This window comes from Carassius gibelio, chromosome B20, assembly GCF_023724105.1.
Source record: "Carassius gibelio isolate Cgi1373 ecotype wild population from Czech Republic chromosome B20, carGib1.2-hapl.c, whole genome shotgun sequence".
Lineage (NCBI taxonomy): Eukaryota > Metazoa > Chordata > Actinopteri > Cypriniformes > Cyprinidae > Carassius > Carassius gibelio.
Window position 1 is genome coordinate 8,759,801 of NC_068415.1, and position 20,949 is coordinate 8,780,749.

The 20,949-nt window shown below is 36.1% G+C and overlaps 1 protein-coding gene across 8 annotated transcripts in view; it reads right to left on the reverse strand.

Moving 5' to 3' along the window:
• Positions 1-20,949, reverse strand: part of LOC127984200 (serine/threonine-protein kinase MRCK alpha) — a 53,897-nt gene that overhangs the window by 30,278 nt on the left and 2,670 nt on the right. For all 8 annotated transcript variants that reach the window (XM_052586727.1, XM_052586731.1, XM_052586725.1 and 5 more), the window contains exon 2: positions 1,805-1,896. In XM_052586727.1, coding sequence (XP_052442687.1) covers positions 1,805-1,896 — 92 coding nt within the window. The remainder of the gene's footprint in view (positions 1-1,804; positions 1,897-20,949) is intronic.

Consider the following 20,949-nt stretch of genomic DNA (forward strand, 5'->3'; position numbering starts at 1 on the left):
AGTTGCATATATATATATATATATATATATATATATATATATATATATATATATATATATATATATATATATATAAAAAAATGAAAGTCTATTCCTCTCTAAAAATTAGCATTTGTTTCGTAACAAAGCATCAAATCAAAATGCTAGGAAAGTAACCTTCTTATGATCCTATCTAGCTTCTGCCTTAAAGAGGAAATATTAAACATTAAGCCCATTTAGAAATGTCTTCACTCTATTAAACGATAATCAGAGAATGTAACAATGTTCTGGCAATGTTCAGTGACTTGATCGTGAAAGAGCACACTGTTCTTGGCTCTGACTTGGATGACAGAAGAGTCTCCTTCAAAGTTCTTAGCTGTATGTGACGACATCTTCAGAAACTAACAGTCTGTATGTTTATAGTATGTACTTAGTTTATACTTTACAAATATTTACAGTATATACACTTTTTAATTAAAAAAACGCATTACAGTAAGTAGCATTTAAATGTGTTAAAGACAATTATTTTAGAACATACTGACATTTATTGATTTTTTTTTTATTATTATTATTCACTAGCAGCTACTGGCTCAGAAGTCTCCATAGGAAATGATGTCATCTGCCCTTCTTTTGCTCGCCCAAGTCTATCCTGAACCATCAGGAGATGAAAGTGTGTGAGCGATCCTCAATCTTTTCCTTTGCACGTTTTCTCACAGCTGCAAGGCTTCCTTTCTGGGGGTATTTTGGAAGCAGGCTTTCTGCTAGCTTTCCATGAGCTTTTGATTCCAGCTGGACTGAAGTGAGCAGACACTAGGCCGGAAACCCTGTCGAGTGGTGTGTCAGACGAAAACGCTCCTACTGAGGAGGTTGCAGATGAATCATAGCTCACCAGACGTTGACAAGTGGAGAAAAACCGAAGGGCTGACACATATAGCCCTTTAAAATCTACTTTAATCTCAAGGATCTTTGATGTATTTCCATCCACCCAATCTAATAAATGTGTTGCCATTTTTATAACTCGAACCTATCCGTCATTAAAAAAAACTTTAAACTGCCTTTTTGCAGACACAGCTGTTAATGTATTTCAACTTTTGGAAAAATTAAGGTTTGTTTATGAATTTGTTTATAGCAGATCTGTATGTTAAAGGATTCAATTTGGTGGTCATTTACTCTGTTGTTCCCTAAATGAATCTATATAAATTTATTTTTAACAAAATGAGAAACTTTGAGGTATATGCTGGTCACTATCAGAATATGGATTAAAGCTTTCAAGTTGATTTTTTTTTTTTTTTTTTTTTTACATTAAATGATCATACAAATTGTTTGTACAAACTGTACGCAATATTTCAAGTCAGAGCTGCCAAGATATTCCTCAGATATGAACTTTTTGTATTCTACGGAAGAAAGGGAGTTGCACTGGTTACAAAAGGGTGTGTAAATCATGACAGAATTTTCATTTTTGGGTGAACTATAACTTCAACTCAACTTGGAAAAGTGCCACAGAGCTGTTTTCTCAGTTCACTGTGAAATAAAACCTGAATAAAAATTCCATAAACCATTTGCTTGGGTTTTAAAACATGGCTGCTATCCAATGTTCCCACTTCATGGGCCATTCTGAACAGCCAGGCCTCGCTAAGTAACCTAATAGTGCTGGTTTCCTGGCCTACCTGAGCACCACACATTCCCCAGTGACTACATCACACATCTGTCATTACAATAGAACATCAACTGCCTCGGGCTCAAAAGTACTGCATGAAGAATTTCCTTACTGTGCAACATACCTGTGCCTATGGTAAATAGTATATCAAGTGAGATCAATAAATACCTCTCCAAATGCTCCCCGTCCAATCACCTTCAGGATCTCAAAATCTTCCTTGTGCAAGCGCATCTGTTTCACCTTGGATGTGAAAGGTTTGGCTGTAAAGAAAAAAAAAGGGGACAAAATCAGTATAATGGAGTTTAATGAATTATTTAAAAAATAATACAAAAATATGCTAACATTCAAAGGTTTGGGGTCAGAAAGATAAAAATAAATAAATAAAAACACTTATATTCAGCAAAGATGCATTTTGATAAAAAAAAATAATAATCTAATACATTTTAAAATATCAAGTTTTGAACTTTTTTTTTTCATCAAAGTCTCCTGACATAATGTATCAAAGTATTGGACTGATTCCAACATTAAAAAAGTCGGGAAATGTTTCTTGATTGCCAAATGAGCATTCATGACAGTGGCTGCTGAAAATTTAGCTTTGCCCCCATTTAATAAAAATAGAAACATTTATTTTAAATTATAATAATATTCCACAGTTATACTTTTAAAATAATAATAATAAACGGCACTTTGATGAAAATACTTTTTTTTAAAAAAATTCTGACCCCAACATTTTAAACAGTTTCATAAATTAACATTTTGTTTATTTATTAAAAACGAATGTTTTCTGTCAAATTAACTAATACTTTAAACAATTTGTTATAAATACTACACAAAATAATGAATTCTTCTACTGCAGCAATGTTGTGCTTGTTATTCCCAGGGTGGGAAACATGGGAACAGAGGAGGAGATGATCTCAACCGCAGTGTGATAAGGATAAAAGTCTGCTGTGTTTATCCTCAACAAAAGTACAAACACGCCACCCACACCTGCCATCAGTCTATGAAGCTTTGCACTGGCATGACCTTCCTAGACCATCTTTTTCCACAGCTCAGCCTCATCTAATGGCTCCTGTACACATTACTGAGGTGTTCTGATGCACAATCTTTCCCACTGCCACTGCTGCACACACAGTTTCGACTATAAACTCTCATCCAATCAGCATCAAGCAAACAGGGTGGGGCGGCTCTGTTGCTATAGCAATATTGGATTGTGCAGAAGAGAGAAATTCTAAAAAGTGACATAGGTGTCAGAATATAAAACTATTGTTTATATATGTTTTACCAACTAAAATGCATTTTAGCTGTAACTTTAATTAAAGTCAGTTAGATTTTTTTATATGAAGCACTGACATGTGTGCATTTTTATGTGGTTTAAGTGTCTAAATTTCTTCTATAATTACGTCTATAAAACTTCCTTATTTTTTCTATCTAATAATATAAACTAAGAATAAATAATATGTTTCCCACACAATATTCTGATTCTATTTAAGGGGTCATTATCTGTCGACGTTCCAGCATCTGTCTTTCAGAGCAAATAAGTGGGTAGATCAGCAAGGTACAATTGGTGTCTCCAAGGCATTTTAGTCCCAGCAGACATTCATTACCAGCCAGGTCATTACGTCTCATCAGCACTGCTCCACATTACACTTAAGCACTGACCCACTGCTAATCTAACAGTGGCCACAGTCACATATCACAGACACGCTACTCTACCACAGACCCTGCTGACAGCTAAAAACAGGCTTATAATACCAGCAATGTGTAAACACTATTGAACAAGGGATAGGTAGTATGACCAAAGCATTATATCATGCTAGGAGCAATTTTTTATAAAGATGGTTTATATCACAACTGCGTGTATATATCATTTAATAAGAAAAAATTCTGAATTTCCAGCTAACTTAAACATAAATAAATAAATAACATTTATTAATTATTTAAACAGTATATTTTAATTATTACTTATACTATTATACATAATATGTTTATACTTACATATTTTTGCTGGAAATATGAAACGTATGTATGTATGTATACACATATATATATATATATATATATATATATATATATATATATATATATATATATATATATATATATATATATATATATATATATTATGAATTAATTAAATTAAACATGACACTTAAAATTTGTAAGTAAAAATTGCAATAAGATTTGATTATTTTGATATTTTAATCTTATTTAAATAAACATTAAATAAACATTTGCCAAAGCCTATTTAAATAAATAAAAAATGTATGCATTTAGCAGATGCTTTTATCTAAAGCGACTTACAGTGCATTCAGGCTAACATTTTTTACCTAACGTGTGTTCCCTGGGAATCGAACCCTGAACCTTGCGCTGCTAACGCAATGCTCTACCACTTATTTTTTTGGAACTTGATAGATGCAACCTTCAGCGGACACCTTGGCAATTGAATCGCCAATGTGTGCGTGTGTGTGTGTGTGTGTGTGTGTGTATGTGTGTGTATGTATATTATATATATATTGTATAAACATATATATTGTATATACATATATATATGTGTGTAGATTGTACTTTCAGTTATTTAAAAATTTTGCCATAAAAATGTGTAACTTTAAAAAATAAATTACACTCTTAACAGTCAGTCAAGCATTATAATATGATAATCAAATATTATTTAATTATAGGACTTAGAATTAAAACTTGATAACCATGTATTAATGCATTAGTCGTTTTAACTGAAATGACTGCTGGTGGTGCTTTTTGGTCATTCAGTGTTATTGGGAAAACAATTGGGGAAAAAATAACAAAAATAATTATAAGATAATAATGATATGAATTATACTAATAAGAGCACTATAATAAGCACTAAGAATTAATAAACTGCTGGATTCATGAATATTAATCAGGTTGTGGGCCTTCGCTCTACCTGATTTGCTGAAATCAAAACAGGGTGTGCGCCTCCACACTAGAGTTTACGGTAAGTCAAATAGGTGCGCTTTTGCATCCATTCAGATGAACTGAAAAATATCACAGATCAGTTGAAGGAGAGTGAAACTCCATAGCGCTCAGTCAGAGAGCGTTCGGCGAGTGAAAATATTTGTGTGCTAAATTTATACTTAGACTCCAACTCACACACTGGCGAGTAAAATCGGAGAAATTATAAGCCATTGGCTAATATTAGACAATTTACTCGCCAGAGTGAAGATTTAGTCGCATATGTGAGTGATTTACTCGCAATGTAGAGGGTTGAGATACAAACCTGAAGATAATGGTAAGTCTGGCATCAGTTCAAAAACAGCCTCACATTATGGAGAGAGAAAAAAAACATAATTTAGATGTTAAATTCTAACTGGATGTATCAAATTCGTTCCGCCCAGCCTTGCCACTGAGACAGAGTAAAAATAACCTCAGACATCCCTGGATAGAATCAGCCACACTTGACCTCTAAGAAACTTTCAACAGCTTAGACACAAGTAAGCATGTTAGAATAAGTGTGCCACTGCAGTGGGAGTCATGCGTTACGTCATACACACCACTGACTGCATACAATCAGGCATAATACTCATAACCATCAACCACCAGAGTCCTAAAAGACTCCTCTGTTCCACAGACAGCAAAACAACCACTGAATAAAACACTCCACAAGAATGAATCGCCAGTAACCACATCATAATGGGACCTGCAAGGCTCTTTAGAGGGTAAAAACAAATAAACAGACTGAGCGGGAGGCCCATCCATGTGACTATCATGAAGCCAGCTCCGCCCTAAGCATCCAAGGATCAGTGGGTTAACAATATTAGCTTTAGTGACGCTTCTCTTGTTTAAGTTTGGCAGCAGAACAATAGCTATACAGTATCACTCACCTGAAAACCTAATAAAACAACACGGGCATGCCAAACATAGCAACGGTTGCCATGACAAATGAGAGTCAGGTAATCTGCAGTGTTGTAAATGTAAACTTCTCCGCCACATTGTTCACTGTATGGCTGTTTATGATCCTTTCAAAGAATAGCTAGTATTAGAAAGGTTATACAAACCACCTTTTGTACATTTCAGAATCATTTTGTGCTTGTTTTTATTAATAAGATTTTACTTTTAATTCCATTTTTATTATTATTCTTTTATGTCTATATAGTTTTTATAAATTTAAGACATTTTTTTTTAAATAACATATACATACACACACACACTAATATTTTTTCCAGTTAATGTTTATTATATTTAAGTATTGAAAATTGTAGTTTAAATTTTAGTTGATATGATATTAACCCTGGTACAAAGGGACAACATTTATGCAAAGTACAAATACAGAGGTTTAAGACTAAACTCATTGGCATTGTGGGACTGGAAAAACACGTCCCGTCTTTGTGTCTCCTACCAGACTGGTTAAGGGTGTGCGTGACACGGTGCTTGTGAGAATCTGTGTGTGCTTGTGTAAATTTGCCCTTCCTGCTGAATTTGGGGACAGGCGTGTGTGCAAAGGAGGATGCAGAGAGGAATACTAGGCCTTGAGTATGTGTTCCCATATCCACTCCTCTGGCAAGGGGACATCTGGAAGCCATAAGAGAGATTATTTACGGCCACAGTGAGGTAACGATGCAAAAATGCCGCTTCCAGAAGAACACGTCCCAGCTCCTGGAGCTAAAAGACCTGAGGATGGCCTTCCACTACTGTCATGTGAATAATGTTTCAATATTTAAATCCAATATGAACACAGAGGACACTTTTGTAACCCTCTAAAACACACACACACACACACACACACACACACACATATATATATATATATTTATTTTAACAAATAATTAGGTTTTGTGCAGCCCAATCTTTACATTTGATGGTGATATTTCTATATACAGTGGGTACGGAAAGTATTCAGACCCCCTTAAATTTTTCACTCTTTGTTATATTGCAGCCATTTGCTAAAATCATTTAAAGGGGGGATGAAATGCTATTTAATGCATACTGGAGTTTTTTACACTGTTAAAGAGTTGGATTCCCATGCTAAACATGGACAAAGTTTCAAAAATTAGGTTGTACGTTTGAAGGAGTATTTCTGTTCCAAAAATACTCCTTCCGGTCTGTCACAAGTTTCGGAAAGTTTTTTTCGAGTATGGCTCTGTGTGACGTTAGATGGAACGGAATTTCCTTATATGGGTCCTAAGGGCACTTCTCCCGGAAGAGCGCGCGCTCCCGTATAGCAGAGCACTGAGAGCACAGACATTCACTGATCAGAGCGAGAGCGAAATGTCACAATTTTAAGTGTGTTTTTGGTTGCCAGGGCAAAACAACCCTGCACAGATTACCAAAAAAAAAACAGCATTAAGGGACCAGTGGATGGAGTTTATTTTTACAGAGCATCAACGGAGTTGTGCAAGTGTTTTTGTTTGTTCCCTGCATTTCGAAGATGCTTGTTTTACAAACAAGGCCCAGTTTGACGCCGGATTTGCATATCGTTTATTTCTTAAGGATAATGCAGTTCCAATGAAAAAGGGTCACGATCGTGTGTTGGAACCGCAGGCGGTGAGTAAAACTGCTTCAAATATCTCTGTGTTGTTAACTTAGCTATCGGCGCGTAAGCACATCAAGTAAACAACATGTGATGTTGTCATCAAACTGCACTTTCCACATGTACAGCTTAAAAAAAAAAAAAAAAAGACGACAAAGTGGAACTTAGTCAGTTTCCAAAACCGCTAAGCAAATATATATACAGTTTCAGTATATACCACATAGAGACGTTGTTGTTGCTGCTGCTCTTGTTAAATTTCAGCCTCTGGATCTGATTCTGGATCATAAATATACACTGAATCTGACTGTTAGCCATTGTTTTGTTTTGGATGTTTTTTCCCTCACGGTAATGTCACAGCTTCCAAACGCTCTCAATGCAAAAGCCTACTCGCGCTCGTGATTCTTTAGCTCCGCCCACATGTCACGCCTCCAGCCACTCGTGTTTTTCCGGGAAAAATCGGTACAGACTATCTTTCTCTTATGAATATAATAAAACTAAAGACTTTTTGGAGTTATGAAGGATGCAGTACTACTCTATGGGTACTCAAGATTAACAGGATATTGAGTGAAAACGAGCATTTCACCCCCCCTTTAAAGAAGCGCATTCAGCGGTCTCCTTGACGGGAAACAGTCAACAATCATACGATCATAATCACATCTATTCATTTTACAATCCTGCTACTAGCATTTTATTCAGACTAAAACCCCTTTAATTCGGATGAGAAAGTTTTTTTTCCAAGTGGCTTTTGCACATAATAATTATACTGCTGCAGACACATTTTGCAGCATATTAATTGATCGTTAATTTCATTATTTCATTAATTGATCATGGAAATTATTGAATATTGACATCCCTAAATACAAATGAGTTGGATGGAAAAATGGTTATTATCTGCATCAAACCATGCTTCCGAACAAATGTCATTCACCGTTCTGGGCAGCTCCAGGACAGCTGTCTCTCCAAGCACACTGCTGTCTGTGAGCGGGACGGAGTAACGGGGCCCTCAATCACGCTGCAGTGTTTGTAAGAGCTGCCAACTTCTCCACCCCATTTACAGAGTGAAATTCTCTGACTATAACACGGGGCTGCCCGCCAACGTGCCTGACTTTAAATCGGCGCTACAAAACACGGATATCGGCCGATGCCGATATATTAAAAAATGATAAATATCGGCCCGATATATCGGCCCGATATATCGGCCGAGCGATATATCGGTCGACCTCTAATATATATATATATATATATATATATATATATATATATATATATATATATATATATACACACACACACACACACACACACACACACACATATATATATACATTCACACACAAACACACACACACATATACATTTTAGATTACAATATAAAAAATGTATGTGCTACAATAATATCAGATTTTCACTACAGTTCATCATGACCAAAATAATTCACAATAACTACATTATCGTGAAATGTATCGAAATAAAAAAGAAAACAGAATTTTCAAAAAATATATATAATAAAAAGTTAATTTCTTTGTCTAATAAAAAATATTTATTAATAATAAAACTATATTGTATGTTTTTTTTTGTTATTTACCTGCAATTCCTTAATATCTGTCTTAATCTGAAAGTCCCAGGGCCTCAGAACTGCTACTGCTAATAACGGCCATAAATAAGACGAGTCCCAACAGACTGAATAAATTACATTCACAAAATGAAGGGGTCCTGAACAGGGGTTCCCTTAATAGATGTGATGGCAGCCACTGTTATTAAACAAGCTGGCAGGAAATCAATTGAATTAGAAAATATCATGGGTGCTTTCAATCCCTAAGGCAAAGTCATGGCTCATAGTAGCATGTAGTTAGTGGGGGGTGATATATGAAACCCTCCATGAGGACAGGACAGGAGAAAGCATTAAATCATTAATAAATACCAAACGTACATAAACATGCCCAGGAATCACTTTCATACTGCATAAACATGCAATGGGGCGATAAATTGTGTTTAATGCTAGAGTGAGCACCTATGCACCCAAATTCCCAAAGCAATATAGACCACCCCCTAAAGCATCCCATATTGCTATTGAAGCTTGTTGGCATGGCTTGTGTCAGACAAGACAAAAACTATGTTTGTCTACACCTCTGCAAAACACAAACAGGATATTCTCAAAAAATACAATGAAGCCAGAGGAAGAACAAACAAAGCCATAAGATCTTGGATGTTTCCTGGATCCTGTGCAAATGTTCAACAAGAGAAAAATGCAAACAGATAGGATAGGAGAAGAATCCACCATCAGACATGCCCAAAAATGAAGCTCCATGCTATAAATGCATTAATGTGGCAAGAGTGCAAAACACATGGCCCGTTTAGCACATGCAGCTATTTCAAAAATTCACTGAATGCAGGAAGGCTATGTGACAAATGACATAAACGAAACTCTGCACGCAAAAGACAGAGATGAAATGTGATGCTAAACACGTCAAAAACATGTTTGATGCTTTACTGTGCTCCTTGTTATTGCAGCTCTGTGATCTGGCATTCGAATCAGCCATTATGTAAAATGATCCAGCACAGCAATCCCCTACTTTTTCCAACTACTGCATCAAGGTTAGATAAGATGCAATTCAAATACAGGAAGTAACCAATCACCTTTAAAAGAACACCATGAGGCCCAATGGGGAGTGAAAGGACAGACAGACACCAGAGAGGGTGTCAATCATTAAAAAAAAAAGAGAGAAAAGAAACCGAAAGAAACAGATGTGCTAACCTGCTGATTTTGTCATTAACATCAATGCTAAAGTCTCAAGTGAGAAAATAAAGAGCAGGTTAGTTCAGGCTAAAATTAAACTATTTTCTTCATGTAATTCCAAACCTGCAGGACTTTTTTCTTCTGTGGAACACAAAAGGTTATCTTTAGAATAATTTCTATAATCTGTCAATCTCTAAAAACGTAATAAAAAAATGTAATTCCAAAACCAGACTTCAGTCGCTGAAGTGTATTTTTAGCAATAGCCAAAAATGCATTGTATGGGCTAAAATTATCGATTTTTCTTCTATGCTTAAGTCATATATTTTATTTAACAAAACCATGCATAAAACACATTGAGATTTCAGTTGTATTAAAAAAAAAAATCAACAACAACATCATAAAGCATCTCTGTCCAACTCTTCTGAAACCAAAAAACTTTTTTTGTTGCCATTCACTTTCACTGAATGGAAAAAGTATCAGGGACATTTAGTTATAAATATCTGCGCTCTACAGAAGAAAGAAAGTCATCATGAGTAAATAATGACAGAATTTTCATTCACGGTTAAACTATTACTTTAACCCGAGACTTATACAACAGTAGAGCTACAAAGATGTTGGATGTGTCAAAGAAATAAGGGTAGTGTATTATATTGTTTCACGTGAGGCTCAAGGTATGATAAAAAGTAGCTTTGCCATTTCTCAGAGCAGAAAAGCAGAGTGGTCATATCCCCCAGAGAAGATTACACCGTCGTCCAACAACATGACATTGACACAAGAGCTGTGAAAGCTTTCTACAGACTGCCTGCTCTTACGCTCAATCGGCAGGGATGTAAAAATACCAGCATTAGATTTTCAGTCAACATAATACCACCGAGTCACCTCCCTGTGGCAAAATATGTCATGGTAGATGTAACTCTATCCTACTGCATTCTCTCAGAACAGAGGAGTGAATGAAATCTTGCTGGACGTTTCCTACCACGACTGACTGAAAGCCCCTGAGGCAGTCGGAACTGTGGAAACTTCACCACCCATGTAATATGTTCAAATTATCATCACTGTCATCGTAATCATTATTATTTTAATCACTTATCAACTTCGCTGGAACATGCCACTGTGAAATTTTTATTTGGGCTAGACACAGTCTGTCAAACGTACTTTCCCATTTAAAGCAAACATCCAATCCTATAAGTAACCGGCAATTTGTAATGTGATCCATACACAAGTGCTACTCATTGTATTTTTCACATGAGGTTAAAGGGATAGTTCACTTAAAAATGAAATTTGTAATAAATTTACTCACCCTCATTTTGTTCTAAATCAGCATGACTTCCAAAAGAACATTTTCTAGGGATGCTCTGAATGTTTGGCAAACCGATTAACCGAAAAGGCCGAATAATATGTACCGAACTATGACTGACGCGATCAAATAGAAGCACGTACTAATGCAGCAAACATGTCGGCAGTGTGAAAGTATTTAAAACTTTCACATGTAATATTTTTGTTTTATGTAATATTTTTGTCTGCAAGACTGAGCAAGATCAGACAATATTGGCTTTGAAATATAACACAATATTTACTACTTATTTACTGAACTTTTGTATAAAATCACATTTGCACTTGTTATATTCGGAACAATGCACTCATGTGATATTGCTCCTGCTGCTCATGTGATATCGATTATCATATTTTATAAATGAGACAAAAACTCATACAGGAGCATTTTTGCCTCAATATCTTGAATTTTAGGGCATAACTGAATTTATGTTGTTGCCCTTCATCATATTTGTCACCAGTCAACTGTATGAAACGTTAGATGACATACAAGTATGGGGGCGTGGCTAGTGGATTAACGGTGTTAAAATATTTTAATTGTGTTTTTTTTTTTTTTTTTTTTAGGAAAATGCTAAATAATAGCTATCAATTATACTATATGTAAGTATAGTCAACATTACATATAGTCAATTGTTAAATATTAGGGAAAATTTGAAGAATCTCCTTGAGACACCAGTAGTATTGGTGACAGCAATACTTGGCTTTAGTCATACAAAAAGAACCCAATAAACAGATAGGTCTAACTATCTTTATGTGCTTTCGACATTAATTTGAAGATTGAATGTTAAGTTATTGTAACATAAAAGTAGGCATATATTTAAAAACTTTAATGTTAGGTGGGAATGATTGCGATTAATTTCAGGAAGAAAATTTATTTGATTGACAGCACTATATATATATATATATATATATATATATTAGGGGTGTAACAGTACGCATATTCGTATTGAACCGTTCGGTACGAGGCTTTCGGTTCGGTACGCGGTATGCATTATGTATACCGAACGGTTCGTTGGACTAATTAATTATATTTGAAAAAAAAAAAAGAGAGAAATATAATGATATGCGTTCAACAAGGTAGCCCAATAACCCAAACGACTAACAGGCAATGCCCCTGACACTCCCGAAGAAGAAAAAAACACCAACTTATAGTTATATGTTTATGTTAGGCTACTCAGTCAGGTGCTTGCTCACTCAGTACACGCTTAAGGCTCGTTGCAAAATGGCCAATGCGTTTAACAGACCAGAAATAGAAGACCCTCCAATAACCAACAGGTCTGGTGTTTAGGTGCACTTTGGATTCCCTGTAAGCTATAATGGTGATGGCAAGAGAGTGGTGGATAAAAAAACAACGGTATGTCGCATCTGCTACATGACAATAGGGTACACCAGCGGGAATACAAAAAAAAAAAAAAAACACCAGCGGGAATACTTGAAACATGTCAACTCATTTACGCCGACATCACCTTATTGTGTCAGTATCTGGGAAAAGATGAAAAAAAGGAGAAACATACACGCATCAAACTATCCCCGCAGCATTTAGACACCGGTACACCATTATAGTTTACAGGGAATCCAAAGTGCACCCAAACACCAGACCTGTTGGTTATTGGAGGATCTTCTATTTCTGGTCTGTTAAATGCATTAGACATTTTGCAACGAGCCTTCAGCGCGTGCTGAGTGAGCGAGTGCCTTAGGGGCCGTTTACATATCGTACCTAAAAACGCGTGGAAAACGCTAGTCGCGCCGCTTTCTCCTCCTTTCCAAAGCGCTCGGGCAGGAGCGCTCATGAGGCGTCTCTCTTTGCTAAGCAACAATGACGTGCTCTCTCCATGAGACACAGAAATTTCAGCAAGGGATAAATGGATTTGCAGCTCTAAAAATCGCTTGCAGTAGCTCTGCTACTAAATTTATTTCAAAATTGCAATCCATATACAACTATGATCAGCTGTTCCTTCATCTTGGCTGAGCTTTCAATGTTGTTATGGGAAAGGATGAAGCTGATTGGTTAGTTCTTGTCACATGACCCGCGGTGCGCTTGCGGCATTCTGAAAAGTTGAGATGTTTTTACATTTTGCTGTATCTAAAACGTACCGAACCGAACCAAACCGAACCGTGACATCAGTGTATCGTATCGAACCGAACCGTGAATTTTGTGAACCATTACACCCCTAATATATATATATATATATATATATATATATATATATATATATATATATATATATATATATATATATATATATATATATATATATATATTATTGTAGTATACCATAACCTATTTCTGGTAAAAAGAAAAACTAAATCTGTGAATGGTCTTTTTTACAATACAGTCATATGGTCTTTTCTTATTTAAGTGGGTGGTTCAATGCCAGAATAAGCTGAAATGTGGACTAGTGTTTTGCCATTTAGTCAAAATTCTGGCTACACAGGACTCAAGTCATAGACAAAAGTGCAGTTAAACCAAAATGCATGTTGAGAATCAAAAAACTGGTACTCTGACTCAAAGTCCAAATCGAGTGATTTGAAGACTTTATACAATGAAAGAAAGCAGTCACGGTATAAAGCTGCCACAAAACCCCATTTTCAGCAGCAAGAATAAATGAAAGGGACGAAAAAAGGCTAAATATACACATCTCTGCAGTCCTCCAGTGCAGACACTTTCTGGGCCATAGCCAATCCCTTAGGCTGGAAACAATTACTAATTATAACCTACAGAGGAAAGGTGTCAGCGCTAGGACTTCAAACCGTAAGTATCCCGAAAATATGCATTTATCCAAACAAGTTCCGACAAGACTAGAACAAATGCACACAAGAGTTCAAAAAGTGGATCGACTCTCAAAGAAAGATGTTGCAAAACACGTCGACTGATGACAGACAGGTGGGGGGAGGCAAACCATGTTCTTTCAGCTCTACTGAACAGCCGACACGCAAATACCGACTCGACCGCAAAGCCCTCCGAGAACGCACTTTGTTTGGATTCTTTGTGTATTACGGAACAGAATTATTTAACAACCAAACCAGAAGCATAACTGGAATTCAATTCAAACTGGTACCACTTCCTACAACAACATGAATTATATATGGAGTCATGATTGTGAAAACCCCCATCTCTCTTTTTTAAAAAGAACCATCCCCCCCATCCATGAAGCATATCCTCGCACCCATGTCCTTCCTCCTAACCCCCCACAGCAGGCCAGATACATGTTGACAGCATTCATAATGAGAGGACTCATCTCTGACCTTGATATATTTGACATATGACAGCCATCAACATTGCCTTTAATCTAGTCTACTGCCTGAGTGCCAAACACACCCACAAAAGCCCCTTTGGTTTGGGCCCGGAATGTAGAATGGGGCATTTGGTAAGAGTGAAAGCAGTAAAAACACCATTAGATAATGCTAAAAGACTGGGCTTGATCTCTCTGCCACTTGCAATGCCTGGGAGCATAGATAAACCTAGGATGATGGAGAACCACTAACTTCTGTTTCAATAACTAGTGAGCTACCTCGTAAGGCAGCATACAATAAAAAAAAAATTATCCTACAACAGATTAAAACAGCACTTGATGAAGTAGCATGTTGCAAAACTAACATGATTACAAAATATAGTTATTTATTTATAACATTACTTTTGTTATTATTATGTTTATTGTATATTGTTATTATTATTATAGTCATACACTATCAGTCAAAGTTTGGAATAATTACAAATTGAAAGAAGTTTCTTATGCTCAGAAAAACGGCATTCATTTGAATAAAATACAGTAAACAAACATTGACACCCAATCAGAATCCATCCTGCTATAACGAGCTTGAGAATTTAAAGCAGCAGACAGGTGTGTGCTTAGAGTAACAGATGATATCATCCGTTGGTGTACTAATGCGCTAATATTGTTATCTTTATAGATATTGTCCTTGGTGCGAACGGGGCTTAAAGAATATTAGAAAGATTTCTGAAGGATCATGTAATACTGAAGACAAGAGTAATGTTTGTACAAATTGTGCAAACCAAATGCAATTAAAATCCCAATAACCAGTTTTATCACAAAAAAAACATATTGGGTAAAACATACTAGTTTCTAATTAGACTGAATATGTCCTTAATATTTTTTTGTAACAACAATTTTGGACTGTCAAAAGTACTGAATGATACAACTGAACGATAATTAGTTTCAAACTAAATGCATGCAGGGATTGGGAGGATAATAAAAAGACTAATTCACTTTGACAGGAGACAGAAAGTTTGGTAACAGGACCAATGTACATCTTGTATCAGATAACCACCCATTATGCTTATCACCTGTCTGAGACTGATTTCAATTTATTAAAATGTCTGTTCAATTGTCTGTATTTTCCATCTTGCAACCCTAACTAAACTGTGTACACCGTTTTACAGCCAAGCAGCTATTACAGCGATTCAGCCTAACTATTCATCTCAGGGGTGCAGCATTTTTTGCATGCAAGAGTAATTATCTAAAATACTTGCCATTTACAATTCGGAAAGCTTGTGATATCTTGATCAAGTTTAGGTCATGCGTGATAGTTACTGAAGTGTGAGGGTATTTTTGTCATTTGGAAATCTCATGAGGTAGACCGGACTGAAACGTGGCCTGACATGCACTTAATGTGTGAGGCTAACAAGTACAGTGGTACACAAAAAGGTTAAGGATGCCGTGTTAATGGGGTCAGCCAAGATAACCAACAGACAAAAATCACTACAACCACAGAATTTCCTCATTTTGTGTCACTCAAAGCTGCCTCATCGTGCTGCATGGCCAGCAAAAGCTTCCCGTGACCCTAGAGAACTGGAGACTAGGATGCAAAATGCAAATGCATGCCTACTGAAAGAGAAACCAAACCAAAACCACTAAACCAACAAATCCCTTTGCTACACTACACTACACTACAAAAAAAAGAAAAAAAGGAGAAAAAAACAAATCCATGCACGCCTCTTTAACTGAAACTAAAATATCATGCGATTAGTAGTACATAGTAGATGCTACTACTGCTAGTGTTTATAGTCATTTTACAAGGGCTTTGAATGTCACTTTTTTGAATGTCATATTATTTGCTTTTTATCAAATGTTGGGGTCGAATCTCTGGGTCACTTTGTGTCACAGCTTAGCAGTGCATGTGCTAGCATTCTGATAGGATGGTCTACTGCTCCAATGCATCAAGGCTCAAGGGCATACACCAAAAATACACACACAAAGTATTCAGGCACATAAATCAGGAAGCAGCACAGGCTAAGGCCAAGTGATAATCTGTGCATGCAGCATTACAGCCGGTCAGCAATGTCAAAGGACACTAGCTGATCTGTCAACTGTTTTGTATAGCACAGATCTATAGGATAGTTTTTTTTTCTGTAAAACACACAAAAAAAATGTCTTAATATGTTCTTGTCCATACAATGAAAGTCAGTGAGTTCTAGTGTGGTCTCATACCCCCATTGACATTCATTGTATGAGCAAAAGCAGTTGAAGTATTTTTTTTATTCTTTTGTGTTCTGCTGAATAAATAAATTCATATTTGTAAAATATCTCTGTGAATATTTTTGTCCATACAATTAAAGTTTATATTGGACACCATTATATATATAATTGAAACATCCTTTTTAAAGTAACCAAATTGGGTTCCAAATTAAATCCATCCATTTTATAAAAATAACCCTGCATTTAAAGTGACAATTCACAAAAGCAATGAAATATGAATTGAATAAAACCAGTATGACTTACTCTCTTAAGTTAAACAAAAAAACATGTATATGTCTCTTCTTTGTCCATACAGTGAAAGAATGGATTCCAAAGTTTTTCAACGTTGAAGATGAGTAAATGATGACAGAATTTTCATTTCTGGATGAACTCACTTTAAATGAAACAGAATTTAATTCAGTATTAGTCCACTTTATACGCATAAACAGCTGCAGACATGCTGTATCCTTTTGCTTTTGTTTACAATGGTTACAATGGTTTACTTAAAACTCAAATGAGAGTCCATTACTTTCCTCTGCCAAAGCTAGCACACAGAAGTGTCAGACCGATTAAGAGACTGGCCAGTCAAGGACTATGATGCATTGAGAGGAAGACAGAGAACGACAACATAGCGTAGGCATCAAACAGCTGCCTTACGAGCCTCTTCACACTGCACATCAGAGCGGCAAAGAGCTAGAGCTCTGAGTCAGCACTTCCATGCAAATCTGGCCTGTCTGGAGTGCAGCAATTCCTCATCTACAGTGTGCAAGGAGGGTCTCAGAGCAGCAACGCATGGCTATTGGTGCATGTTATCTCGAATAACACATCTCTATTAGTGAAAACACCCTAAACATGTGTCTAGAATGCATTACAATACATATACAATGACAAAAACATTATTTTTTCCCACACACAATATATGTGTGTATATAACAGCTTCAGGCATGGGCAGGTGTTTAAGTATACAATGTTAGCACTAAATAAGACGTTCATGTTTGACTGCTGGAGGGAGTGCTGGAATGAGGGACCGGAGTGGGAATGGAGGGGATGAGGGAGAAGAGGTAAATTCTTTGGCTTTAAACCATACTATTACAGCCGAGTGATTCAAGCCAAGCCCTCCGCAGGAGAAACATCATGTGACAGGGAGGAACAAAGCATCCAGATCTCTGCATTGCCGAAGCGTTATTTTGGGATTTTGGCATTGCTTTTGCACCTCAGTGTGGAGCAGCTCAATGTCTGGCATGCCTTGGATTTTAGCAGGACATTTACATATGCAGTGGACTGTGAAATGTTGTCATATTTATTTATGTCTGGTGACCTCACTTTTAAATTTAGTGAATAAGTTATTTACTGGTAATAATAATAAAAACTAAAATAAATAAATAAATAAACAAATAGTAAAAATCCACAAAAATGAGTCCCAAACATGGCACAGTGATGGTATCAGATGGTAATACCATGGTATTTTGATATTCAGTGTTATTGTTCATATACTATTATAGTAGTTAATATTAATATGTCTACTTCAAATTCATTTTATGTTTTAGTCATTTTCTTATGAGCGTTGGCCATTTTTTATAAAGTTGATTTTCTTTCCAGGGACCCACTTTATATTAAGTGGCCTTAACTACTATGTACTTACATTTTAATTAATAATTTAGTACAATGTACTTATTGTGTGCATACATGTTTTTACATTGTACTTATATTAAAAAAAAAAACTACATGCAATTACATCTGTATTTAATTTCTGTAATTACATTTATAATTACATTGTTGACCCATACTTTACACCTTAACCCACCCTTAAACTTACCCATACCTCCAACCCTCTCCCTAACCTTACCCCATCCCACCTCAATAGCAGCAAAAGTGTTTTACAATACAATATGAACACAATAAGTACATTGTACTTATTTTTTATGTAAGTACATAGTAGTTAAGGCCACCCAATATAAAGTGGGACCCTCTCCAGTTTTAGAAAATGTAACTTATTTCAATTATTTGCCAAAGCCATATTTATAAAAAATGTCAAATGTTTTTCATCTAATATTTATATTTTACTTCATTACAGCTTTAAACTACCAAAAATAAATGTTTTTGTTAATAATAGCATCACTATATATTATCCTACAAAATTATTACCATATTCACATTCCCGGTAATAATAATAATAATAATAATTCAAAGCTGTAAATAAAACAAATATTGCAGTACGTTTTACAAGAAAATACTATTTCAGTTATCCTACTTAAGAATTTCATGTTTAAATGAATGTGTTACTTGCCATTCTTTTATAATTATTTGTTACATTTTCTAGCAATTTATGAGTAAAAACTGCTTTAAAAGGGTCATATGATGTTGCAAAAAAATATATATCATTTTGTGCATTTGGTGTAATGAAATGTATTTATGTGGTTTAAGGTTCAAAAAACACATTATTTTCAATATACAATACATTATTGTTTCTCATCTATGCACAGCCTTTTTGAAACACATCATTTTCACTAGTCAAAGGACTGGACAATATTTTCTCTGTTTAAAGGATTCAATATGACCTTTGTTTCAAATTTGGTTCTGTACTGACAGTGCAAAATATTCTGTATTCCGGTAGATTTCGGGAATACCTGTTTAAGGAAAGTATCATGTGGGAAACCCCAGAAGCTAAACCCCAAGCTACCTCCAATCGTCTACAGGTTCAGTCAAGGGAAAACCAATGAAAAGCTGAAGCATATACACACCTTTGCCAATTGGCCCTAGATCAATTTCAGTGAAAAGCCCAGAGACTCTGCATGAATCCACTCTTTCACAATAAAAATATAATCAGAACAATACAATATGGCTCCGGGTCACTGGTCTAGACTTGGTTGGCAATGCTAGGGAAAGAAATATGAATGAATCATTCATTATGTGTCTTGCATGGTTATGCATACATTTCTCTAGAGGACTGGGACATTCCAAGGGGTTTCGCATATAATTGCAACTTAGTGGCCTTGTCCCAACATACATGTGATTCTCATTATGTTGTGATACACTGTGACAGCCTCAAGGCTCCAATTATGATCAGTCAACGCTGAAAGTGGAATCCTCATCACTGTTCTTACCTATATCATCAGCAGCTGATGCGTCCTCAGAAACTGTTTATGACTGTCCACAGACGCTGAGGAAAACCAGAGCAACTAGCCAAATTTATCCCCTCAATGCCTTTTGGTTATAAAGTTAAGCCAGACTTCCAGCCTACTTTTTGAAATATAAACGCCATAAAAATGTGTCAGTGTGTCATAAAGAAGCGAGACGCAGTTCCTTGTGAAGCTAAATTTGACCTCGGTGACAATAAACTGTAACTTTGGTCTCCGTGCCGACAACGGTCACAGCGGCGTACTTTGAAATGTGAATGAATGAGTGAGTGTGTGCTAATGAGCTCATGAGTGAGTGACCTATCCAGTCAGTCTTTAAATAGTCAAGTTCACAAAGGGGACAAACACAACGTGCAGCCGTTTCCCCATATGACATCATGCGTCCAGCAGCTCAGCAGAGTTTCCTGACGCTGCCCTACTGAGACTCCCCACAGGAAAATGGCACTTACATTTTTTTCGCATAAGCACACATGCACAATGACGCACAATAGCTATCACAAAAACGTCCTGACCTGTGTGTGACAACAATGACCAGCACCGCCATCTCTATGGCCTAAGTCACTTGAAGGCTTGTTTTATTAGCATTTTCATTAAAATCACAGGACCAGAGGATTGTAAACAAAACAACAAACTAAGCAGGGACTGCACTGTGAGCTGACGTTACATTCAGAGAGCCAATCTAAACACATGCTGTTTTTTGCATTCTATTAATTTTGTAGAAAGTTACATAACATGACAGCTGATTATGCCAAACTTTTTTGAAGAGATAGGCCATTCATTCGGCCATCAATTCATTCAGAAATCATGTTCATGGATGAGCTAATGTAGAAAAGATTTATTACATCATAGTATGAAGTAGAGTGAGGTGGAAAGCCGTAGAAGCGAAACTAGGCTGCTGAAGCAATGGCTAATGAGAGACAAGAGTGACACACAGCTCGAAAGCAGGGGAGCTTTTATGCCACACTTTATCGCTTCCTGCTCCTTCCAGTGATGCATATGTATTAGTGATGTGCAATTAATCACATGCGATTGTCATGCGCATCTAGTCAGTAAAGCCTGTCCCGTGATTAGTAGAAAATCTCCCATCACCTGCTTACAGATTGAGCGGCTTTCAATACACAGAGCCA